Consider the following 17,378-nt stretch of genomic DNA (forward strand, 5'->3'; position numbering starts at 1 on the left):
TTTCCCTCCTACAGCCAATGAGCTGCTTTCCCGCGGGGCTGTTTTCTCGCGCTTCCACTCTGCCCCGCCCCCATTGGCGTAACTGACGGACCCCGCCCCCAATCGTCTTCGAATCCTGTTCCCGCTCCTGCCCGACAGCCAATGGCCTACAAGGACTCTTAAAAAAAAAAAAAAAAACCAGTTAAACGGATCCATCTGATTGGCGGGGCCATCCCGCTCACGCATTTGTTCACATAAAAAGAGGAAGGCTGTCGCTGATTGGCTCCGCCGAACTAGTATAAGCACCTCGTCCGGTAGGGCGGGCGCGGGTTTTTACCTCTTGGAGCTGCCTGTGGGAGCAGCCTGGGCGCTTTCCTCAGCTCCGCCGGTGGCCTGCGTGTGGCAGGTAGTGAGCCGGGGCAGGCGGGAGGCAGCCGGCCGAGGGCTACCCGCGGGCCTGGCGATTCTGGGGCGAAGGCCGGAGCTGGGCGGTAGAGCCGGCTGGGGGATGGGTCCGTGCACGGCTGTCCCGCCCGCACAGCGCGAGCTGGAGGCTTCGGGGGGGGGGGGGGGGGTTCTGTTTCCATGGCACCCGCGGGGGGGTTGTACCTGCAACGGGGCTGGGCCGAGGTGGGGGCTCGGTGCCTGCTGGGGGTGCGCTGAGAATGGCGGCGCTGTGCTTTAGTGGGGGGCTGAATGAGGCCCACGGCTTCGTCGCCCCAACCCCTCTGCCAGCCTTGGAGGGAGCAGCCGCACGTCTCCCTGCAGCCTCATCTCAGTCTGCCTTACGGGGTGCCGGTGGGTGGTGTCGCCGGGAGCCTTGCGCAGCATTGCGTGGAGCGCCCCCGCTGCACGGAGCTCCGCATCAGAGGTCTGAAATGGGTGCCCGAAAGAGCCGGTGCGGAAAAGGTCCCTGGGTCTGAGATCAGCGAGCGGCAGGCCAAAGGTTCCGCTCCTTGGATTCGCTGTGGTCCCTGCAGGGTCCCATCAAATTGTTCGTAATCTAAAGGAATGGTTAGTCGGGCTGAAATGAAACCTAAGGTATCGCTACCAGCTCTGAGTCATGCAGCTCTCTTACTGAAACCAATGAAGAGCTGAACAAGAGACCCGCCCGCCCCCAGTTAACATGCACAGGCTTAGGAACGAACCAAGTTGGGAGCTGATTTGGAACAAGTTAAACTTTTAAACTTCTAGGCTGGCCTTGAAGAGTCTATAGGGGTGGGGATAGTATGTAATCATGGAGGGGAAAACCTATTTGGCTGCTTTGTGAATTGCCATGGCAAAGTGTGGCCTATATAAACTCCCTTTCCTCGAAGATCCATGGGTGTATACTAGTGCAGTTCAAGTCAGCCTGGGACACGTGCTTGCCCTGAGAGACAATTTGAGTTGCTGGAATTAGAACGTTTTGTTTTGTCATAACTCTCAACAATTTAGTTGGGAAAACAAGATGGCACCAGTGATAGAGAAACCTATTTAAAGGTTGCAAAGAACAGGGAATCCAAAGGAAACCTCAGGATTATGAAATAGCTGGCCTTTTTGCAAAACTTCTACTGGCACTCAAAAGCCCACAGAGAACTAATCCAGGGTGGATTGAAGAAAAGATTGCTATGAATTTTTTCCCATTAATCCTAGGTCATGTTTCTTAGACAGTGGTGCAAATCTGATCACTAAAATGTCAGTTTACAATTTTACAACATAAGGGTATACTTCTTGTAAGTTTTTAGATTACTTGACTATCTGTCAGGCTGGAAGATCCAGCAGAAATACATCAGGAATGTAAAAACAATATTAAATGTTACATAAATGTTCAACATCTGCTATTGCAGCAGTCTCCTGAGAGGACCACTGAGGACAAACTAACTTTCAAATTTTATCAACGCAAATAGACAACTCCTTAAAGTGCTAAATGTATGGTGTCCTTAAAACTTCTACGACTAGCTCTCATCTCCACCATTCCATATGGCATTTTAATGCATGTACTGAAAGTTTTCCTGCTTTTTAAACTCCCAGTGGTTTTCTGAGACTTGTGTGAATAATGCTAAATGATGAAAATATTCGCTGCCTCCATAGGACTAGCTACTGTTTTGAAAAGCTGTCTTAGCAACTGAAGGAACTCTGTTTGGGGTGACTGGCTGATTCTCACCAATTCAGGGGAGTGACTTATTCAAAACATCCATACAGATATGGTGTTGCACCTGCCCTGAAATTTGACTGACATAACTGAGTGATTTTTTTTTGAGAAGCTGATAGCAGCAGCATTATGTTCAGAAATTAGGCATTAACTTTTATCTGAAGTTAAGAATGTTTTCAAGAAAATGAGGTGGTTAGTGTTTGATACATTCCCCTCTTTGTTGCTAGTAGCTTAACTTTCCCATGAGACTCTTCATCTGTCTTTTGAAGTGCCTTCCAAACTTCCAGAGCAGCAGCAATTCCTCTGAAGTTTAAGACCATGGATAAGGCTTGCTATACTGAAAATATCTTCTACATTCCTCTTTAATCCAATATTATACACTTTAGAAGAGAGATTTCCATCTTAAGTTTTCTTCAAAGTTTTGAGACCCAGCCAATTAACATTCAGTGGCAACTGACAAGTCTAGCAAGACAAAAGCAGTCCAGTAGCAATTTAACAAAATAATTTAGTAGGTGATGAGCTTTTGTGGGACAGAGCCACTTCTTTAGATCATAGCCATAGCGGAACAGGCTGTGACAACTCTAGATTTCTTATTGCAGCTTCATTTACTGTGTACTTGGGTGATATATTCTAACTCTTGTTAACTAAATGAGCCATAAGGATTAGCTAAGAACTCTTTTCTAGAATATCCAACGTTGCAAACAGCTTGAGAATTTTGTGAAATCACACTTATACTGGAAGACATTGTAATGCATCATTCCTCATAACTGTTATTTAAGTTACTAACCATTGATCCAAGTTGTCCTTCAGGTGTCTGTTTTATCCATAGCAGCAGTTTTCCTTATTAGTGTTTGTAGCTAGGCTCAGTATCTTCTTACACTTGATTTTCCTTTTTTTACCCAGAGAACACATTGGAATGGGCTGGATTCCCCTGCTTAGAGAAAGTAATCTTTATACAATAGACTTGTGCTGCAAGATGGGGAGAGGTCTAGGTTTTAGCTCCCTGCCCCTTCAGAATTGCATGCAGAAACATTCAGTCAAATGGCCTTATCAGTAGCAAATCCATGGCTGCTTTCCAATGAGAATAGTCAGTATTGATGTCCCTTGATTGCTTTCAACTTCTCAGAGTGTCTGTTAACAATCAAGGCAGTGCTACAAAATAGGTGTTCTAATGAGCTCTGGTGAGACAAAGTTTGCAGTCATAACAAATGCCCAGAAAGCAATGGCATTCACAATGACTCCCTAAACCAGTTGTGGGGAACTTTTTTGGATTGGGTCACTGACTCCCAGAGAAATCAGTGGGTAGCCCCACACAAGTGAGAAGCAATAAAAAGAGAGCCTCACTCACCTGGCCCCCAACTGAGAAGCAGAAGAATTGCACAACTCAAGGCACCAGGCTTCCTCTTGTGCTCTGGCCCTCTGTGGGGGGAGGGGTACTGAGGCTCAGTGCTTCCCCTGGGGCCAGATTAACTTTGTGGGGGATGGAGGTGCTCAAAATGGTTCAATGTGCAGAGGGGGCTGCTAGAACAGAGTAGAGGTTTAGGGAGGAGGTAGGGCATAGGAATGGGGGGGAGTGGGGCACTTATACCCCAAACAAGAGCTACACTGGGGGCATGGTAGTACTGCTGTCCTGTGCAGTGCTTGTAGGCATTGGTCCTATTGGCCAATAGAAGGATGGGTTGGAGACTGCAGGTCAGTGCAGGGTAAGAGCTTCCCTGCACTGCCATTGTCCTGGCAAGAGGAAGGAGAGGAAATGGCAATGCACAGAACTGCTTCACCTGCTGCTGCCCTCCACAGTGGGGAGCTGGTAACTGCCCTGTAGCCACACATAGGGGTGCTGAGGTTTGGAAACTTGCTGCTGGGCTGGAGCACCAGCTTTCTCCATGATACAAGGGGAGGGGAGCCTAGCCACAGACCAGATCAAGGCAAGCTGGGGGCTGGATCCAGGCCATAGGTTTCTTACCTGCCCTAAACTTCCATAACACCTATTACCCTACAGCCCTGCCTGTCACAGCTCTTGCTCTCATGGGACAATCCTATCTGATATCCACACCTTTCCTGAACCCCCTCTGGTCAACTCCAGTTAAGGTTTAGGCTAGTTTCATTGGGTCAGAGCCATGCATACTATGGAGTTGCAGGATATAAGAACTAGTTGGCTGCAGGGAGGTTAGGCATCACAAGAGGAACAAATGAAGGGGTGAGCATTAATAATTGCATGTCCCTCACATCCTAACTTGATACAGATACCACAGCCTGGGGAAGGGACTTGCACTTAATATGATTAATATGGAAATAAAGTCTTGTAGGGAGCAATGCCTTCATGGGGCTGGAAGGGATGAAGCTTTCCTGAAGCCTCAAATGAAGAGGCTCCTACTGGAGAAGTAGAAAACTAATTGGGAAGGTACTTTCACTTGTGTCCACACAGAGTGACTACTCCCACATTGAGCAATGGGAAGACCCAGGAAAACATCTGACAGCACAGCCTCACCTCGCCAGGCTGCAACTGCACCCAAAGCTACCCCAGCAGCACTGCTTTCTTCTGCTTCCTCTACCCAGGCCAAGAGGACAACCACAGCCAGCCGACCTAAGAGCACTGAGGCTGCTGGGGGTTCAGACACCAGCAGAGGACATACAGACAAGCCAGCCAGCAGCACCACTGCCAGAGGAGCAAGGCAGATCTCTTCCCAAACAAGGGCTACTGCAGCACATGGCAGTGATCAAGGAGACACCAAGATAAGCTACAGAGTTACAGCTAAGAACTCCTCAGTAACAACTGGAGGGAAATCTTGCTCCACAGCAGAAAAAGCACCTTCCAGTGCCGACTCCTGTTTGAGAGGGAGTCGATCCAGCCGCTCTCAAGCCAATACCACTGGTCAGGCCAAAACAAGCAAATTTCCTTCTCTTCTGACTAGCGAAGACATGGTGAAAGTAGAGAGAGAAACCCGGGGCCAGAGGGACAATCCCAAGTGGCATGAGTGGCGTGAAAACCGTATCACAGCCTCAGTCGCACCCAGGATTGCAAACAGCAAGTTTGTCAATGGCAAAACCTCAGAGGTGCCCCAGTCTTACCTCAAGGCTGTGGTGAGCTCTGGTTCCAAAGTGCAGACACCAGCCATGTCCTGGGGCACCCGAAATGAGAAGGCAGCAGTGCAGGCCTATGAGGAGCTCCAGTCTAAGATGACAGGCAGGCCTGTGAAGGTGGAGGATTGTGGTCTTTTCATTCACCCAGGGAAGGAGTGGCTTGCAGCCAGCCCAGATGGAATTGTCAGAGAATCAGGTACAGAGAAGCTACTGGAGGTCAAGTGTCCCTATAAGCACAGGGACAAGACTGTGAAAGAGGCCTGTAAGGACAAAGATTTCTGCCTTGAAGCAGACAGCGAGTCCTATTCCTTGAAGAGAGACCATCCCTACTACACTCAACTTCAGTTCCAGCTGGCAACAACAGGCTTTGACAAGGCTGATTTTGTGGTTCACACCAACAAAGATACAGTCATCACCCCAGTGGGCTTCGATGCAGAGTTTTGGGAGAAAACTGAGCCCAAGCTGGAGAAGTTCTACAAGGAAGCTGTGATTCCTCACCTGGAGGAGAAGAGAAGCAACTCTCTCTGGGCTAAGGAAGAATAGAGCATGGGGGACACTGAGTGCTCTCACCCATGAGCTGTCTCCACCGTGATAATCCATTAAACTCTTCGGTTTTGCCCCATCAAAACATCTGAAAATGGACTCTTCCCTGTTAAGCTCCCTGAGAGCAAGGCTCATTTGCCTTTGCCTTCTACAGGAATGAACAGTTAATGTTTTAATCACTTACCTGCAGAACAGACTCTCTTGGCAGAGGGTGTTCTAGGATTTAACTGTTTTCACATCTCTGGACAATGTCATTGGTCACTCAGCAGCTGCCTTTGAATCTTATGCCAGTGTCTGGCTACTAGTGTAAAATTGCCTCATCAGTGGGGGAACAACTTAGCCTGTCAAATGGTCTCTTAGGATGCTGGACTTGCTGCAGGGGGGTGGGGGGTGGTGTGCTGGGATCCACTTAACCTACTGGCTTGTAGATGATAAAATACAAGGTATGGCTTTGTTAGGGGATAACTCAACTTTTAGTCACATTCCTTGTCAGTACAGCATTAGTTTTTTCATGTATCATCTTTTCTCCCTCCCCTTTCCCAAAGTGAAGTGTGGATCATTTAACAGGGTAACTGCTTGCTTCTAGTCTTGCCCATCCACACCCTTCATGGGAATGAAGCTTACACCTCACAGCACTCTTTCAAGCTGCCTGCAGACACAAGAAGAAAACTGCACAAATTCATCTGTCAAGGGCAAACCAAGTAACAGTTGTACTAAGATTCCACAGACTTCCAGTCTGCTACTGGAGAAGTAAGCTGTTAATGCATAACAGTACACAGATGTGCCTGTTTTGAAGTAATTGTTTTGGAAACTAAAATCTGATTAAACACTGGCTCTACATTTTTGTTTTGAGTTACAAACAGCTGTGGCTTGACCACAGAGGGATGGGGCTGGCATTTTGAACTACTGCAGGCATGCTTAGCTGCCTGGTCTCACTGAGTTGCCTGTTTGCTATAACTTAAAGGTGAGGGGAGATGTCCTATTTCTGTAGTTTAACAGCATGATGGGACCCAGCTACTCCTCATCAGAGCACTGCACTTCTCATAGTTACTCTACACATCTCTTTGCTCCATCTCCCCTTATTACATACCTTTTACTTCCCAGGGCCAAGAGTCTTATTTAGTGATGCTAGGCAATTAAAGATCCTGAGCATGGACAAACTCCACAGGAAAACTATAAGCTGGGGTACAAACCCAGTATACCAAGGAACTATGCAGTGAAACTTTCCATGGGGGGGGGGGGGGGGTGTTTAAAGCTGAGGTCACAAACCACAAGTGTTATGTCAAAAGTACTTTATTATATACATATTACTCCACTCATACCACCAAGAATTAGCTATTTTACATAATTTCTATAAAAGTGTAAAGCATTTCAGGGCCCTTAGGCTTCCTGCTGCAAGGAGAGGGGTACAGGGAGCAAATCTCCTCTGAAGGGAGACACTGCTGACTGAGGAAAATGTCTCATGGCCAATAACTACAGGAGGTTTGGAAAAATAATTGTAATCAAATAGTCCATCTCCCTCCTCAGCCACCCAAGAAGCAGAGGCCTGGTTCAGTACCAATATGCAGCATCAGAACACCTGCAGTTATGATTAAACCAAGTGCCTCCAGCACAAAGGAATGCAGCACCTTCAACATGCCGTGCAGAAGGCACATGGGTCTCGGTCTTTGGTGGGAGGGTGGAGAATTAGAAAATGGAATCTAGTAGTATATGTGAAGCAGAGACCAGCCAGCTCAGTATTGTCCTCCCTGAGACAAGAGGGGGAGACAGAACAACAAATATTTTATCTAGCAATTTAAAGTATGCCCATAATAGGCATATCCAATCTAAGGAAAGCAATTTGCATAGTGGATGAGGCTCAAGGCAGAACACCCCTTGTCTGTATAAGACACAACATTCCTTCAATTTCACTGAGGAGCCTAGATTAACACTGGAGAACTCACCATGGCACTGGCCATTTAGACATAAAAGCCTCACTGTTCTCTCCACCCTTTCTTCACATCATCCCTCCAGACCTTCACAAAAGGTGCTTCCAGGCAGACAGCTCAATACCCAGCAGCCAGGGAAGGTTTGAGAGTCATGTGGGGGGGTGTGAGATTAATCTGCTTTTGCCAAAGATAGTTCCACTTATTCTTAGCTGGCAGTGGACTCAGCCCATACCCATCCTATGATCCCCCACTGGTACACACAGGTTTGGTCTCCTGTCATGACTCCTAAATCCCCTCATAAAGGAGAATTCAGTGCAACTGGAAGTTCTGGAACAGAGAGGTTTGTACTTCAGTAAGAATTGTTTTATGGTTTTCTACATACCTGTTACAAATTATTTACAGTCACTCAATATTTACAGTAACTCAACAGTGCCTCTCTTCCTAACCTCTGGAGAACTAGTGAGTGAGTGCAGTCAGATCGAGGAACTACTATTTGTTCACATGAAGCAAGTTTGAAGGGGGGCTTAAGTCAAGCTCTGGGGTAGGTGGCCACATCTGTATAAATCCTGGGACAACATAGCACAGGATAACTTCCTTTTTCTCCTCCCGCCCTTTCCTCACCAGGGTGTCACTTCAGAGCCTGGTTTATAGTGGGAGAAATTTGCACTCCATATAGCAGCTACAGCCCAGATTAAAGAGGACTTCAGTCTCCCTAGATAGCCCCCCTGACAACTTTCACCAGCACTGACCTTACTCTAAAGGGTGCTCATGTCAAGGCTAGCAAAGGACTTGGGCACTAGTGGGATAAGCCTTAGCAGCCACCATAGCAGAGAAAAACTACTTGAACTAGGCTCTCAACTGCCTGGGTGGGGTAAAGGCACTGAGCCCATTTTGTAACAACAGGAAGGATTCCACTGTGAAACACTTCTGGCTGCTGGACCCTGCTGTTCTGGTGAAATGGTGTCAACTGCATAGTTTACATGATCCCCCAAGAGGAAGATTATTCCTCCTGGAATGAGTCTCATGCCAGCTTCCAGGAGGTGGAAGTACAGAGGACAAGTCCAGCACAAATGCTCTCACTTTATAGTGCTACAGGCCTTCTATAGTCACTGTGCATCGATTGTCTAGCCAACTTGGGCTACAGTCTTTCAACAAAGGGCCCCCATCCACAGTCACCATCCCTCTCAGGGAGGGGATCAGTCACAGAACCGTTTGCGGGGCACTGTCCTAGCACGATTTGAGCGGCGGATCTCTTGTTTAGCATCACGGCACCTCTGGCAGATGAAGACCTCAGGCACATTGGATTTGCGAATCTTGGCACAAGAGAGATGGATCCAGGTGGTGCATTCATTACACTCTATCATAGGTCTCCCTGCAAATGGCTTCAGGCAGAAGCAGGTGATCAGGTCCCAAGCATCATCCTCTGGACATGGGAGAGACATACCTCCATCAGAAAATGCCAGCAACACCAGCCTAGTTTACAGTGTTAGATCATGCATAGTCCAAGGGGTTGTGAAGGCCTTTTACAGCTCAGCACTGGAGATCACCTCCCTCCCTCCCCCAGCTTGAGTGGTGATCAGCTCTGAAGGAAATCCTGGCTTGTCTTATACTGGTTCAATCCCCCACCCATTTCAAGAAGACCAGCAGCAAAGCAGGACACCCAGCTCCCTATGTTGGAGAGGCTACCAGTACCACACACTTTCTGACTGGGGTCCCACTCACCTTCTGATTTGGTGTTGGGAGCTGCCACTGTATATTCCACGGGTGAAGCTGCAAGAGGAAAAAGAGCAATTACAACCAGTCAAATGGTTAGTTTGAGAATCTCCCAAACAGAATGAGTCTGGACTCTGGCTCCAGCATTGTTTGCACCAGTGAAAAGAGGGACTGGCCCTGACTATGCTTTCCAGTTCCCCTACTTCGCCTCATTAGGTGAGGCTAGGACTCCAATAGCTGTAAGCTCCCCCCGCCCAGCCAGTGATCCTACACTTCCTACAACCACAAGAGAGCAAGGTGCCGAGCACTGAAGCAATGCAGCTTTGCAGTGAGAACACTGACATGATCACAGTCCCAGGGTATGGGCATCTGCCCCACACTTCCTATGAATCCCTCCACACTAACCATACAAACGAGCTTGGAAGCTTACAATTGAGCTGGGAGTTGAAACTGCTTGTGCCTTCATCTTTGCTTTGATCCAAGGTATTCTGACAGCTGGTGATCCTCCTTTCCTCAGGGCATGATTCTTGCTCTTTTGGTGGAAAGTAGCCTCCTACTGGCACCTCATTCTCCTGCATCCCATGTGTCCAATCCTTTTCTTCCTTTATGAACTTCTCTAAGAGGGATTTGGGTCGGAGCTCACCAGCTGGGACAACCAAGGACTGAAGACATTCTCCTTTTACATAAGGTGCCTCCTCCTCTAACACAGCTGACTCTCTCCTTTGCTGCTCAACATCACCTAAATTCTTCATACCAGACATTGTCACCTTCTGTTCCATTTCTTGATCCAAGATAAGCTTCTTTGCTGACAGTTTCTTCTTCTTGGCTTGCTGGGGGCGAGCTGCATAGAAACTGTTGGGGAAGTCAGGGCAGTTGAGGAGCAGGTTGCTCCCTTTGTACTTGGCATTCCTGCTCCTGCTCCTCTCCTCATCTGCCAGTACTTGGGAATCAGAGGAATGGGATGAAGCCCAGCTGTCACTGTCCTGAGTGCTGCCTGTGCTGTTCTGCGGACTCATGTTGCCTCCAAGGGTCCAAGGATCATTCTACAATAAAGACAAAGAAAAGCACATAGGAGTTGCGCAAGACCACACTACAAATGTGGTGTTCTTTAAATGCTCAGGTGAGGGAAGGAAACAGGAGTGGGACAAAACAAAAGTGCAGGAAGTGCCCAAACATAAGTGACAAGAAAAAAGAAGAGCTGCCAGATCTACCTCCTAGGACATCGGCCTCTTCATAAAACATCAAATAATGGCAAGCATGCACACACCAATCTGTTTTACCTCCTCGGGGTAGGGGATGTATCCAGCATAGGCCAGCACAAAGGTACAGAACTGGTTGAAGTCCTCCACTGTTCTTTGTCTTTTCTGCGGTGGCTGCAAAGAATGAGATTTTATTGATTAAAGTCTGTACTGCCCATCTCAGACCTGAGGTCTAGAAAAAACTGACCAAACGCTCTGCACCTTTCAGTGACCAAACCTTACGCTACAAGAAATCACTGTGGCAATCAGAAAAGACTGCATCCGCAACCCCAGCCACCAAGTAACTTCCTTACACATACAGCCCTGGAATGCCTGAGCAGCATTCCCCACCACCAACCCCCACACAGTCCAGGCTCTCCGGAATGACACCCCACACAAGCAGTGCACAGCCCCCCCTGTGACCAGCCTTTCCCCCAAGCCCACGGGCATGTTCATCCTGCCTAGATGTTCCCCTCAGGAGGTGCACCGGGAACCTGCAGCTGGTCTCCCCCCCCCCCCCCCCCATCAAATCTCAGCACACAACGTGCGGGAACGAAATTAACACACACAGACCCACATCCAGCTTCCCACAAGGCCTCTCAGCTCCAACCCCAGGTGTGTGGACGACCTCGCAGAACCGAGCGAGCTCCCTTCCGCGGCCGCAGGGCTGGACTGTTTGTGGCACACACACCACCACCCCCGCCGTGCCCGGGGCCCCTCCTCCCCGCCCCCCATACACTGCCGCACGGGGGGAGCGCCGCTGAGCCCGCCCGCCGCCTCGCACGGCCCGCTCCGAGGAGCCCGAAAGGCGGGGGTCCCTCCCCGACATCGGAGCCCGCCCAAAATGGCGCCCGCGCGGCGCTCCCTGCCCTGCCCCCCGCGGGCTCACTCCCCGCTGCAGGAGCCGCCCCGGCCGGCGGAGCCTCTGGAGGGAGCTGAACGTGGCGGGAATCCCCCGCCTCAGAGCGCCTGGAGGCGCCGCTGCCGCTCCCTCTCCCGGGTCATAGCCCCCCGTCTCCCCCCCACCGCCGGCACACAGCCCCTCCCCGCCCCTCGCTCCCGCCCACAGCCCCCGGCACACCGGCCCCTCGCCCCCCCCCCCACCGCCGGCACACCGCCCCCCGGTCCCTCGCTCCCCCCCCACCGCCGGCACACCGCCCCCCAGTCCCTCGCTCCCCCCCCCACCGCCGGCACACAGCCCCTCCCCGCCCCTCGCTCCCGCCCACAGCCCCCGGCACACCGGCCCCTCGCCCCCCCCCACCGCCGGCACACCGCCCCCCGGTCCCTCGCTCCCCCCCCACCGCCGGCACACAGCCCCTCCCCGCCCCTCGCCCCCCCCACCGCCGGCACACCGCCCCCCGGTCCCTCGCTCCCCCCCCACCGCCGGCACACAGCCCCTCCCCGCCCCTCGCCCCCCCCACCGCCGGCACACCGCCCCCCGGTCCCTCGCCCCCCCCCACCGCCGGCACACCGCCCCCCGGTCCCTCGCTCCCCCCCCACCGCCAGCACACAGCCCCTCCCCGTCCCTCGCTCCCCCCCCCCACAGCCCCCGGCACAGCGGCCCCTCGCCCCCCCCCCCCCACCGCCGGCACACCGCCCCCCGGTCCCTCGCCCCCCCTCACAGCCCCCGGCACACCAGCCCCTCGCCCCCCCACCGCCGGCACACCGCCCCCCGGTCCCTCGCCCCCCCTCACAGCCCCCGGCACACCGGCCACTCGCCCCCCCACACCGCCCCTCCCCGTCCCTCGCTCCCCCCCACAGTCCCCAGCACACCGGCCCCTCGCTCCCCCCCCCACCGCCGGCACACCGCCCCCTCGCTCCCCCCCCCACCGCCGGCACACCGCCCCTCCCCGCCCCTCGCTCCCCCCCCACAGCCCCCGGCACACCAGCCCCTCGCCCCCCCACACCGCCCCTCCCCGTCTCCTCTTCCCCCCCCGCCGGCACACCGCCCCCCGGTCCCTTGTCCCACCCCCCCCACACCGTCGGGACACCGCCCCCGGCACACCGGCCCCATCCCCCTCCCCGGCACACCGGCCCCCGGCACCTCGCTCCCCCAACACCGCCAGGACACAGCACTCCCCCGCCCCTCTCCCCCCCCCCACACCGCCGGCACGCAGCCTTCTCCATCCCTCCCCACCCCACACGCGGCCACCACCCCACGCCCTTCTCCCCCCGCCGGCACACAGCCCCCGCCCCTCCCCCATACTTTCCGGGCACCCAGTCCTCAAAGTCTCCCCAGCACACAACCCCCGGTTCCCTCCGGTAAACAGCCGCTCCATCGCCCCGGCCTGGAGTCCTCCAGCCTTCCCCCAACCTCCCCCGGTAAACACCCTCCCCAACAGCCCCGACCTCCCTTCCGCCCCCGCGGAACACAGCGCCCCCCGACCCACCCCCGCCTGGGGCGCAGCCCTCCCCCGACCCGGCCGGCTCAACGCGCTGGTCCCCCGGCTCACAAAGAGCCTCCCTCGAGCACAGCTCCCAGCCAGCCCTTACCCGCGCACCCCGCCACTCAGCACCCCGCCAGCTGCCCCCCGGCCGCACAGCCCCCATAGCCCTGCCCCGCGCACAGCGCCCCCCCCGCGCCGCCTCTAAACCGTAGTACCCGGTCCCCCTCCCCCCGCTCCGTACAGCCTCTCCCCAGCCCGTCCAGCGCTAAGGGATCCCCCGCCCGCAGCCGCCTCGCTTTCCCCGGCCCCGCCAGGCGCACAGCACCCCCCTCCCGCCGCCCTCCCCCAGGCCCACAGCACCCCCCTCCCGCCACCGCCTCCCCCCCTCCACCCAGCGCACAGCACCCCCCTAACGCCGCACCAACGTCCCCTTCCAGCCGCCCCCCCGTCCCCTTCCAGCCGCCTCCCGCCGCTCTCCCCCAGGCCCACAGCACCCCCCTCCCGCCGCCGCCTCCCCCCCCCTCCACCCAGCGCACAGCAACCCCCCTCCCGCCGCCCCCCCGTCCCCTTCCAGCCGCCTCCCGCCGCTCTCTCCCAGGCCCACAGCAGCCCCCTCCCGCCGCCCCCCCCGTCCCCTTCCAGTCGCCTCCCGCCGCCCTCCCCCAGGCCCACAACACCCCCTCCTGCCGGGCACATGGCTCCAGCCCCCCACCAGCTTCTTTCCCCCCAGCCCGACCCGACACACACACCCTCTCCCCCGAGAGCCCCGGCCCCAGCAGGCCCTTCCTCCGCCCCACTGGGCAAAGTCCCCCAGGGCCCCCGCGAAGCACATGCCCCCCCCCAGCCCGAGCGCCCAGCGCTCCCCCACCGCTCTCCTCACCTCCTCGGGCCCGGGGGAGCCGGGGCTGGGCACGGGGCTGGCACCTGCGGGGCGAGAGACGAAGGGGAAGCGGTCAGCGCGGGGGTGCGGCCCCGAGGCTCCGTCCGGCCGCCTCCCACCTGCGAGCTCGTAGCAGCTCATCCCGCCGAGGCTGCGGGGCCGCCGACCTCCCCAGGGCGAGCTGCGAGCTGCGGGCTCCGGGCGGCTCGTGCGACGCTGCAGGGCGCGGGCACCGCTGTGTCCCCGCCGCGCCGCCGGCTCCTCCGACGCTGGCCTGGGAGCCCCGCCCGGCCGCTCCAGGGGGCGGGGGCGGAACCACCTGGCGGCGGGGAAGGGGGAGGAGGGGCCTGAGCCGGCACAGAGCGGGGAGGCGCCCCCGCCCCCTCAGCACTTGGACTCGTCCGTCAGCTGAGCGGCAGAACTGCGGCCCCTCCCCGCCCCCTGGGGCCGCGGCCCCGCGCCGCCTCCCGAGAGCCCGCCGGGCTGCGGGGCGGAGCTCCGGCCTCCCCTGCTGTGCCCGGCTCGGGCTCCCGCGGCTCAAGGGAAGCGGGGGAGGGGCCGCCGGGGCCAAGCTACCGCCCGGCCGAGAACCGGGCGGGCACGAGATCCCCCCGGGCTGGGGGGAGGGGGGCCGAGCCCGGCAGGCAGCGGCCAGAAGTACCGGCCGCATGGCCAGAGCTGGACCGCTGCTCGGAGGGGGGTAGGGCCACTCCTGCAAGTTTTTGCCCTTACCCCGGTGAAGGCCGAGGTTAAAGGGACCTTCCCTACAGCAGACGCCCGGCCTCCCTCCCCCAACTCCTACAGCAGAGCCAAGGTACTGAACACCAGCAGTAGAGAGAAGGCTGGTGCTGACCCTCCCCTACCCCACTTCCCTCTGGCAGGCTGGGATTTCACCCTTGCAAGCACCAGCTTCTGCCCCGACAGCCGCTTAAATTGCTGCCCTGCAACGCTTTCCCTAAAGTTACTAGGAGAGGGATTGAAATCCTTGTGAAAGGCGGCAGAAAATCCCAAATTAGTAGAAAAAGCCTGAAAGAGAAGCACTTTTCTAACTCCTAAGGGAGCACAAGCCCTAAAATCCCACAGAAAAGACAGACACAAAAAGCTGGGGAGTATTTGCAAGAGGACTGAAATCATGCACAGGGGACCCACATACAGCAGAGACATTGAAGGGTTAGAAAGCCCACTACAGCTGCAGGACCTGGTTTTATTTTTTTAAGGGGGTTAATTAAAAGAACTGCAACTGTACCATCCTCAGCAGAGGATTCCAAATACTAATCAAGTGATTAAATTTTACCCCCAAAAGAAAAAATGTTAAAATTAAGAGGTTGTGATTCCCCCACCCACCTCTAGGATGAGGGCACCTCAAGAGTCTCAGGCTGCAAGCATTGTCAAGGCAGTCCAGTAGCAGGGGTAACTGCTCCCCCTCTGACACTGCTAGGTGAAACCCTCACTTGAAGCACTAAGACAGTCAACTCCTAAAGACCAAGCACCGCCTCAAGCAGGGAAAGCTCAAATTGCACAGAGGTCTGAGCTCAGCCATGAATGGCCAGCTGTGTCCTAGATGAAACATGTTTACTTGTACTAAATCCATCTTGTCTTGTGTCAAGCACATGAAGGCACATGGGAGCTACCAGGCTGCTATCAGAAGTGGCAGTGGGAGAGAGAATGCCTTCCTTCACTCCTGCTTCCTGGCTGAGCCTCTTCTTCAGAGACTGGAGGTCAGGGCCAGTTTCCAGCACAGGGACTGGGGCTACAGACCATCAGCAGCACACTGAACTTTGTCAGAGTCGTGGACTGTACTGTGGTAGACACGCTCCCAGTCAGCCTCAAGAAGATGGGGTCATCCTGCAATCACCAGCACTCAGCCCCAGCACTCATGTTCTGGGACAGCTCAGACACTTACTGTAAACATTTTACCCTTCTCAGTGCTAGATGTCCAAACAGGCTTTTTGTCAACCTAATGGATTGCCCCAGGGCTGCATCTCTTCACTACACAGCACTACCACAGCAGATGCAGACCCTAAATTTGTTTCTGATGTTGCTGCCAGGAGAGATCAAAGCTGCCACACAGACATCATGCGGTCCCTGCGGTCCTGCAGTCCAGTCCCCTGCACTCATGGCAGGACAAAGTACCATCTAGAGCATTCCTGACAAATGTACGTCTAATCTGCTCTTAAGTAACACCAGTGATGAAGAGTCTACAACCTCCCCAGACAAGTTATTCCAGTGCTCAGCCACCAAACAGAAGTTTTCTAATGTCCAACCTAACCCTCCCTTGCTGCAAATTAAGCCCGTTGTTGCCATAAAAATATATATATATTATATAGAAAATGGTGGAATGTCAAAGCAACCATGCCAAGAATATCACCACAAGCAACCTGGACCTGACTGGAAGGCAGGGACACAACAAAGGATACCCTAACCCTGTTTCAACATGTTCTAGAAGAGCCACAGCTCTTTCATTAGCCATGGTCCCCAAGGAACTAATGGAGGGTTCCACTGGCAGCCATCCTGTTTTTAGGGTGATGGAGGACTTCCAGCAAAGCAGAGGAGCAAGAAGCTACCTCTGCCATTGGACACAAAGATTTCAGAGGCTGGGGAGTTAATTGTTCCTGCTTCACACTAAGGAGTGAAGATTAAGCAATTGCAAGAGTCCTAAGCATCACCACCCACCCCCTATTCCCCGGCCTGTTTGTAATAGCCGGAGTCCGTTACTCATGATACGCACCTCCTGAGGAGCCTGGTACTATGTGCTTTAGCCTCCCTCTCCCTTCGCTCTTATAGCGAGAGCTGAATAACTAAACTTCCCCTTCACCTCACGGTTCCTGACTGGAGGTAGAGATGGTGCAGGGACCACAGCCAGCCCCTCTTACCCTAATTCACTCAGCAGAGGAGAGACAGATTGGAAACCAGCACAGAAATAAAGAGTTCCAAGGACTTCAAGTTCCGATTTTATTTACTCTGCAACCTCCGGGTTGATGAACAGGGAGTTTCTCTCAGTGCTCAAGGACTTACCTTGCAATGTACAGAATTGACCATTTTTAGAAAAACAACAGAGGGTGGTAGATTGGTCAGACTAAGCCTAAGTCCTGCATGGAGAGGCCAATAGCTGGAAAATGGCTGCAAGGGTTTGTGCCACTGTGACATTGGTAGAAGCTTGTATGCAGGCCTGACACAGGGAGCAAGATCTTGTCCCTGGCTTGCAGAATAATGAGCCATCATGATTCAAACAGAACAAGCCTGTGGCTCTTACTGACTGCAACTTGGGGAAAAAACAAAACTAAACCCTTCCAAGGGACTGTAATAAGAAGCAGGGGCCTTTCAGCAGCAGCATAAGCTTCCCCACTCCTTAGCAGGCCAGGGACAGCAGCATAGGGTCAGGCCAGTAAGAAAGAGCGCTTGACTAGTGTTTTTGGCAGATAATGACTGAAGAGACAGGTGGTGGCAATTCCTCTCTGCAGCAGGGTTGAGAGGCTTTTCCCCCCCACCTCAAACAGT

General features: G+C 54.3%; 2 protein-coding genes across 4 annotated transcripts; one reads left to right on the plus strand and one right to left on the minus strand.

The window, feature by feature from the left end:
* Positions 1–261: 261 nt before the first annotated feature.
* Positions 262–6,562, plus strand: LOC142018436 (uncharacterized). Its single transcript, XM_075004250.1, has 2 exons — positions 262–385; positions 4,536–6,562. The coding sequence occupies exon 2, from the start codon at positions 4,559–4,561 to the stop codon at positions 5,732–5,734; it is 1,176 nt and encodes a 391-aa protein (XP_074860351.1). The 5' UTR covers positions 262–385; positions 4,536–4,558; the 3' UTR covers positions 5,735–6,562.
* A 449-nt stretch (positions 6,563–7,011) lies between these two features.
* LOC142018337 (PHD finger protein 13-like) lies at positions 7,012–14,166 on the minus strand. Of its 3 annotated transcripts, none has more exons than XM_075004069.1 (5): positions 13,881–14,166; positions 10,656–10,748; positions 9,806–10,418; positions 9,385–9,432; positions 7,012–9,085 (listed from the first exon to the last, which is right to left on the minus strand). In XM_075004069.1, the coding sequence occupies exons 1-5, from the start codon at positions 14,019–14,021 to the stop codon at positions 8,859–8,861; spliced, it is 1,122 nt and encodes a 373-aa protein (XP_074860170.1). In that variant the 5' UTR covers positions 14,022–14,166; the 3' UTR covers positions 7,012–8,858. The 3 variants fall into 3 exon arrangements, with proteins under 3 accessions (XP_074860170.1, XP_074860168.1, XP_074860171.1); XM_075004067.1 differs by lacking the exon at positions 13,881–14,166 and adding an exon at positions 11,191–11,457; XM_075004070.1 differs by lacking the exon at positions 13,881–14,166 and adding an exon at positions 11,187–11,286.
* Positions 14,167–17,378: the final 3,212 nt, after the last annotated feature.

Source organism: Carettochelys insculpta, chromosome 10 (genome assembly GCF_033958435.1).
Source record: "Carettochelys insculpta isolate YL-2023 chromosome 10, ASM3395843v1, whole genome shotgun sequence".
NCBI classification, from domain to species: Eukaryota; Metazoa; Chordata; order Testudines; family Carettochelyidae; genus Carettochelys; species Carettochelys insculpta.